Below are 8,082 nucleotides of genomic sequence, written 5' to 3'. Positions count from 1 at the left end.
ACTTTGTTCACGTCTTCTACGGGATCATCCCTACAGATGAACAACACTGCCATCTGGTGGACACATTCAATTTTACAGCAGACCCATTGTCTACATTCACCTGTAGGTGTTGGTCATCAGCACATTCTAATGAACGTCCAATTGAGTTGGTAAAAACGATCCCACGTGAATTAACACTGGTATTTACAATTTTGGTTTGGCAATTTTGACACGATTCATAAAATGGTGAAAATGTGCATCACATCTGCTTCAATTTGAATTTATCGCATTTGTATAAGTTAAAAAAAAATTCACTGCACAAGAAAACCAACAAACTCTTCACAAACTTTAGTACACCAGAGAGAGAAGGTCCCCATGTTGTCTTTGTAAGATCTTTCTCTGTGGACTTTGCACGTTTTTTTTCTGTGTATGTGTGGGTTTTCTCTGGTTGGTTTTTTTCGTTTGGTTTTTACTCGACTTCAATTTGTGCATAGGTGTGGATGTTATTGGATAAGACTGTTGATGAAACTTTAAACATTTTGTTCTCTATTTCAGCATTGGCACAAAGTTTTCAACCACATGAAGCCGATTCAAGTCAATAGATGCATTTGATCATTACAGTTGATTTGGAGGAAATGAGTAAATATTGCAAAAAAAAAAGAAACATACATTCTTGGATTCTTTTTCTCGACAAACATTTGATGATTCATGATTGGCTTTGATAAAGTAAAGAAGAAAATGCATTTCTTGTGGCTATTGTTTCCACGTTTGTATTGCTGGGTTTATGTGAACAATTGGACCCCCCCCCCCCCCCCCCCCCCCCGACACACACACACACACGTCTTACATCCAAGAAACTGAAGCTAGTTTATGAAACAACCACGAATTAAAATCTGAAACACTGGAAGTTGTTTTCTTAACTGAAGATATAATAAATCATAAAGGCATTGCATCATCATTGAGTTACTAAATTATTTTATGGCATTTTGAGGACACGTCTTTAAACATTTCTAATAAAACATGCACATTGCTGGTGGCGGGGAAAGTACAGAAACCCTTGGATTTAATCATTTCCGTAGCTGCTGGAGGAACTTTGGACCGTTCTTCCTCACAAAGCTGCTTCAGCCTTCTTCCTCCCAGAGCGTCTCTGATTAACTTCCAGCTTCCCCGGGGCTCCTCCAAACGGGGGAGATTTAGGTGCTTTTAACTCGTTCTGTTGTAGATGTATTTCATTCAAACCTGGACAGCTTTTTGAAATATAGTTCCCTAGTTTAATACAGAGGGTTGGTGCTCATATGATTATCTTAACATGGGGATTCAGTCCCAGTTTTACACTGAACCGAGTGTTCGTCCCCACAAAAATCTGTTTTATCAGGCCGTAAAATATTTTCCCAGTGCAGGCATTGTTCAAGCCAGCAGATTCTTATCATGTCAGCTTTATTTGTATAGCAATTTACAACAGCTGTGGCTAAAGCCAAAGTGCTTCACATAACTAGATAAAATATAATCATAATTGTGAATACTACAGTTATTGAATGTTTGCATCAGTCTGTGCATGTCTAATTATTGGAGTATTAAGTTATTAACATAATTATTTGTCTTTTAGGTTAAGCACGTTGTGGTTGTCTAAACTTGAGACTTTGATGTAAATCAGATGAAATTTCATGACTAATCGATACAGAAATCTGGGAAATTCCCATGTTTTTTGCATACTTTTTTGTCAAGTCTATGAAAGTTTTGAATATGACGCCAACCGGTCATCTCTTTTGAAAATGTATATAATTGTTTAGATAAAATGATTGAGTGAGAAAAATAATGTTTTTGTTGACTAGCACAATAAATTAAGATGTCAAACGTTTATTGTTGGGTGTGACTGCTTCTGCCGCGTGAAACCAGTCGGTGCTGGTTGGAGGAGTCTGTTATATAAAATGCACTCCAAACATCTGAGCGATGTGTGGCGCTCGGAGCAGAAATATCCACAACCCGGGGGTCATGTGGCCTTAAACATGGACTCAGTTTCATCCAGAGACACGCCCAATTTCAGCAGATGTAAAACAAGGAAACAACAAGTCAGACTTTTTAAAAAAAACCCTCAGGGCAAGTTTATTATTCAAACCTTAATAACAGAAACATTTCTTAAAACTGTGTCCATATAAAACGTGAAAAAGCTCAACAGATTTGACTGAACATGGCGACTGCTTGACAGAGCCATGAATACTAAAAGGTCACCACTTGAGCAGTATGACCTACATATGATGGACAGTCCTGCTGCTGCTGCAAATAAAAAAAGGAAGTGAAATGATGTCGATCTGCTAAGCACGGGGAACCAAACACATTTTAGTTTGGGGGTGAAATAGTGCCGTAATGACATTTACATTTAAACTTTTTATTTGTTGTGATGAAAATGTCTATATTTTCACAAATTCATACAATTACTATACTAAAATGACTACAAGTGCAACATAAAGTCAATTTTAATTGAACCTTCTGGTGTAAAATGCAGTGAAATGTCCGAGAAAGCTTATCCTATAGCTGTTGCATTATGTTAGTTTGTTTTTTTGTATTTTTTTGTTTTTCAAATTCACCCTGATGGCATAGCATTGTGTGGTCTCAACTGATTTAAAAAAACAAACAAAAAAACCCCAATGTTTTCTTTGAACCATTGGGTTGTTCATTGTTCCTTTGTAACTGTTGTAATGCAACAGTAACACCTGCTTACTCATAGTCAATGTGTTTAATACAGTGTTAATAATACTATGAAATCCCATGAAACCTATATTTTACATAGAACATCAGAGCTTTAAAAGAATGACCTATAAAAATATTTTTCCTCTTTCACAGCACAAGCTGCCATATCTGGTAGAGCTTTTCCCAACTCCTACAAATGACAGATGCTGAGGATGATAATGAAGAAAGTTATCCTCAAAGTGTCTTTTTTTTTTAAAGGTAAATCACTGATAAGCTGGCATAACTGGTTCTTTCCTGAACGTCCTCTTAATCATGAATCGTTTCTCACCGTCTCCCAAACAGTTTGATGTGAGTTTCCAGGAACCTCACGTCTGACCATATTTGGTCTTTACAGGTTTATACATCCACCCATCAGGATCAACTGTCCTATTTGTTCCAGCTGCAAAGAGGGTGTAGGAAACAGGTGGTCTGGTCTCTAGCTGATGTTATGTCATATTTTAGTGGAATTTTGAACAACATAACCTCATATTTTAGGCTGAATGAGACATAAAGCATCTCAAAGATGGCTTTGTCATGTGCTTCCTGCACATTTACTTAAATCAGATGGTGATCCAACTTGCCCTGAACCGTTTCCCCTCGTAATACCACAATACCAATGTTTAACAAAGGCACAACTCCACTATAGCATAGTGTTCCTTTTAAATAGAAATACACAGCGTTTTGTTTCCACTTCTCTAAAATCAGATTTAAATATATGTATATATTCCCATAACCCAGAGCCTTCTTAATGTCTCGAGGTCTGGTAAAGTTGTCACGCAACAGTTATTTTTTTCCCCGTGAGCTCTTCCTGGTCGATCGCCTGCTCGGTTCGAGCCTCGGCGGCTTTTCTCCTCTGGATGAGGCGGTCGACCAGCACGACGAAGAAGGCAGAAAACACCAGGCAGAGGCCTGACAGGTAGAAGGCAGAACTGTAGCCACTGGTGTGGTCCACCAGCCAGCCTGCAGGGGGGAAAACGCAGCACATCAGAACGTTAACATTTGATTCTGCTGAGCACTAAATGGTTCACTCATTAGGCGTTATATCAGTTAACCTGAGGAAAACCCTATGTAATATAATCAGGAGCACATAACCAGTGCTTAGCGCAGAATGTAGTAATACTGAACTCATATTATTAGCATTATTAGCTGCTCATAATGTAATAACAGCACATATTGTGAGAAAATGTGTGTGCGATAATCGTTTTTGTAAACGTATGAATTAAGAAAAAACTGTTTCGGAGCAGTAGTACAATTATTAAGGTTTATTTAATAGCGAATCACTTCCTTACATTTCTGTCCACCTCTGGAGGAATGACAGGGGCCAAAACAAGTGTGACGATGCCTCATTTTCCTTAAAATGAGACATTATTACATTATGAGCATCTAAATAACCATCAGTCATTAACGGCTGACACTTTCTCTTTAGCATCAGGCGCTAAAATATTATTATAAACTCAGCTTTCCTAGAAGCAATAGATTTTTCTTTAGCACTTTTACTTTATTTATTCTCCTCTTGAATAGATTTCTAATTTGCTTTGTTTTAATACATTTCTGTTCTTTTTCTTCTAAAGCACTGTGAATTGTTTCTATATGTTATCTGTATAAAATTGGAGCGCTGCTACAACTTTCCACAATTGGTTACCTTTCTGCTATAAGTGCTGATGTTATAGTAGCACATTGCGTCATGACTGTGACAAAAAAAAAATGTAGTAGTGTTGGTGTTTGGATTCCTTAAAGCCTATTTATTTGTTCCGCCTTCATCGTCTATCTGGCGGCTGAAACTCTCTACATTCAGGCTGGTCCAGGCCACCCTGGACCATTTTCTAGTGAAGCTGCTGTATGTTTAATTTACATAGGCTACATATTCTGCAGGATTCTTCCTGTTAAAGTGAGATTTTCCTTTCCGTCATCTCCTTTGCTTGCTCATGTGGAATCGTTGGTATTTCCTGTGTAAAAGTGCCTCGGAATGACCGTATTGTATTTGGCGCTACAGAAATAAAACTGAAGTGAATTTAAAACACGGACTCCTCACCTGCGGCAGGTGGACCCACGAAACCGCCGACGCTCCTGAACAACATAAAGAGGCCCAGCCCGTTGTCAAACCCCTCCAGAGTGACGATGTCCACGATGGCGGTGATGTGAATGGCCACGGTGCAGCCGAACAGGAAGCCGTAGAGCGAGGTGAACACCACCACGACCCAGTAGTTGTAGCTGACGGGCAGCAGCAGGAGGACCACGCCGTACAGGGCGGTCACCATGGTGAGCAGCTGCAGGTTCCTCATCAGCCGCATGTTGGCCAGCCAGCCGCACGCCAGCCGGCCCAGCAGGTCGGCCAGCGCCAGGACCGACAGGACGGAGGCGGACCAGTACTTCTCGATCCCCAGACTGTTGGAGAACGGCACCATGAAGAGCGGCGGGATGAAAATCCCCGCAGCCGACAAGATGGCGAACGCAAAGTAGAGGCAGAGTTCGGGTTTTCTCAGGAGGGCGCACTGGAAAAGAGTCTTCCTCTCTGGCGAGGGCGCGGCGGCGTCGCCGTCGTGAGCCTCGTCTTTGGTCTCCCGCGTGTGCAGGGGTCTCATGAGCGCGCCGCACACGCAGATGTTGAGCTGGAGGCCTCCGATGATGAGCAAGGCGCCCTGCCAGCCGTACGTCTCGATGAGCCACTGGAAGAAGGGGCTGAAGGAGAAGGCGAAGACGCTCTCCCCGGCGCTGGCGATGGCGATGGCGATGGGACGCCACCGGACGAAGTAGTGGCTCACCATGCTGTTGGCCGGCAGCCACGAGAAGGCGAAGCCCGTTCCTGGAAGACAAACGTTTCACGCCATCAAATATAGATTTAGATTGTGGTCTTCTGATAATAAGTGCCCACCTCAGACACTATTAAACGCTACCTTGCAGGATGCCCAGGCTGAAGTAGAGCCAGGGCAGGCTGAGGTCCAGAGAGGCCAGCAACACCCCGGAGGAAGTCAGCAGACCTCCGACGATGATGACCACCCTCTGAGAGAACCGCAGGGTGAGCGCGCTGGCAGCTGGAGCTGGAGAGAGGAGGAGACGTCAACATGAAGACCTTCCTAGAGTTAAAAATATATATATATATTAATACAATTCTGGAGCTTGAAGGTCTTGACCTAAGAGGTGAAATACAGCAATGGTGGTGGAGGTGACCCAGGAGGTGGTGCTGGTGAGGACCCCGAAGTGGCTCTGGATCTCCAGGAAGAAGAGTCCAAAGTTCTTGAGGACGGCGGTGGTGAGGCCCATGATGATGAACGCCGACATGACCACCACCCAGCCGTAGCCCCCATCAGGAGGCTGGGCTTTCCTGGGCGTCATGGCTGTCAGGTACCCGGGGGAGAGGGGCCTCTCGCTCTCTCGACTCGCTCTGCCTACAAGCAATTACAAATGTTCAGTGGAGATCATAAAACATGCAAAACATGCCGGGCAGCTGTCAGACATATTACGCAGTGCACACATCAGAGACACCAATTGGGAAATTCCCACCTTGGATTTTGCAATGTGGGAGTATAATCTAAATTTTATCAAAAATATTGCAATTTCTAGTGCGCTCATGATTTTCACCCTTTTTTCACCCAGTAATTGAGGAATCCATGACATCATCAGCACAGTTTCTTTGTTTAATATTTTGACCTCTGCATTCCATTTGCAGAGCCCACGGGACCAGGCGGTGATATATGACGCATGTCATGCTAATTGGCGCCACTGTCAACGCAGTGGGGGCCCCACGGCGATCACATCCCTGAGTGAATTATCGCAGCACGTTTTCTGTTCCTCAGCATATCGCCAATATGAATTTTACAGAAATATTTCTTATGCAGCATGACTCTCTACAGTCTCTGTAATGTCTTTAATGTATGTGTGAGAGAATTGTTCCCGCTGATCGTACAATAAAGCGCAGAGAAAATTGAACTAAATTTTTGGCCTAAAATATATATTTTTTTTATCATTTTGATTGACAACCTTTATTAAAATTGATTAAAGCACCATCCTTTAAAGTTTGAAAAATAACTTTCTACTGAAGGTCAAAATTACATTTATGCTGCACACATCTCTATACTATAATTTGTTTACAGTAAATATGAATTGCTTGGACAGAAGCAGGGTACTCTATCCATTTCTATTACAGCAAAGAAACGTAGTTGTGTCGGACTAATATATTCCTGTGTATATGTTTGTGTAAGTGTAACTGAAAGAGGAATGCTGATGAGATATGAAGCATGCTGTTGGATGAATAGTGAAATAAGATGCTCTTTTCACTTCTTACAATGGTCAATATGTGGTATAATTCATATTATTGGAAATAGATTTGGGCTTTGTTTTTGTATGCATCTGTATTTTGTTTATGCTTTGCAATATATGCAACCAAAATCAATTGGGCAGTGAAAAATTAATCATAAAACACTATATTTCACAATTTATAGTCAACAAAGCCTTTTGTTTCATAATCCTGTTGTCTCATTGTAATCACTATATGCATATCTACACTGCAATCTTATTAACTTAATTTAAAAGGAGCAATGTAAGCTGCAAGTTAAGATTTTTTGATATAGCAAAGTCCAATTTTAAGATGTATTTATATTGTGAAACTGTAGTTCTATGTCAATTAGTAGAAATAGATGTGTTAAATAGTTGAATTCTATTATTTTCTATAATAATCGAGGGGATGGGGCCCCCTCCAAACCCGGGCCCTCAGTTCTCTCGAGGCGCCCCTGCTTCCTGTATGCGACTTTATAATAAACACAGAAACAGCAACAAGACCTTATTTATTACAAAACTGAGTGGATAAAAACACTATTGGAAGCTGTGTAAACTCATTTACTGGAGTTTATTTGAGTGAGATTCGGTGATTTTAACAACAACAACAACAACAACAACAACAACCACAACAACCACAACAACAACAACAACGATAATATTTAAAGCGAAAAACACATGAAAAACTCTCCGCAGCGTACGAGGCGGGCATGTGAATAAACAAATTAATAGATTACAGAGTTGAATTTCTCACGTTATTCACGTCCCGGGTCGTTCCCTGTGTCCTCCACATTACTGCCCCGGAGCCGTGGAGCCGCCGCTCGGACTCCTCGAGCGGCCTCCAAGTCCGGAGGAGAAGCGGCGGAGGAGGACGTGCACCGTCACCGGGGAAGAGTCCTCCAGCTGCCGGTGAATTCTCGGTGTCCTCCGCTGCAGCGACACGGAGGCGAAACGGGGAGCGACTCCGGGCGGTGATGCTGATATTTAAAGCTGGAAGCTGCTCGTGAGGAGCGTCTCTCCAACCACCAGCCAATCAGCAGCGCCACCGAGCAGGAAACTCAATACGTCACGGCACACTTAGGGTTTGTAGTTTTTATTCTAAAT

The 8,082-nt window shown here is 42.0% G+C and overlaps 1 protein-coding gene across 1 annotated transcript; it reads right to left on the bottom strand.

Moving 5' to 3' along the window:
• Positions 1 to 2,052: 2,052 nt before the first annotated feature.
• On the bottom strand, positions 2,053 to 7,917 carry LOC308132706 (monocarboxylate transporter 13). The gene is made up of 5 exons (XM_080499887.1): positions 7,733 to 7,917; positions 5,838 to 6,092; positions 5,601 to 5,744; positions 4,739 to 5,509; positions 2,053 to 3,666 (listed from the first exon to the last, which is right to left on the bottom strand). The coding sequence occupies exons 2-5, from the start codon at positions 6,037 to 6,039 to the stop codon at positions 3,479 to 3,481; spliced, it is 1,305 nt and encodes a 434-aa protein (XP_080356013.1). The 5' UTR covers positions 6,040 to 6,092; positions 7,733 to 7,917; the 3' UTR covers positions 2,053 to 3,478.
• Between the last annotated feature and the right edge of the window lie 165 nt (positions 7,918 to 8,082).

The sequence above is a fragment of the Blennius ocellaris genome (genome assembly GCF_963422515.1).
Source record: "Blennius ocellaris genome assembly, chromosome: 7".
Taxonomy (NCBI): Eukaryota; Metazoa; Chordata; class Actinopteri; order Blenniiformes; family Blenniidae; genus Blennius; species Blennius ocellaris.
This window is presented reverse-complemented; position numbering and strand designations above follow the sequence as displayed.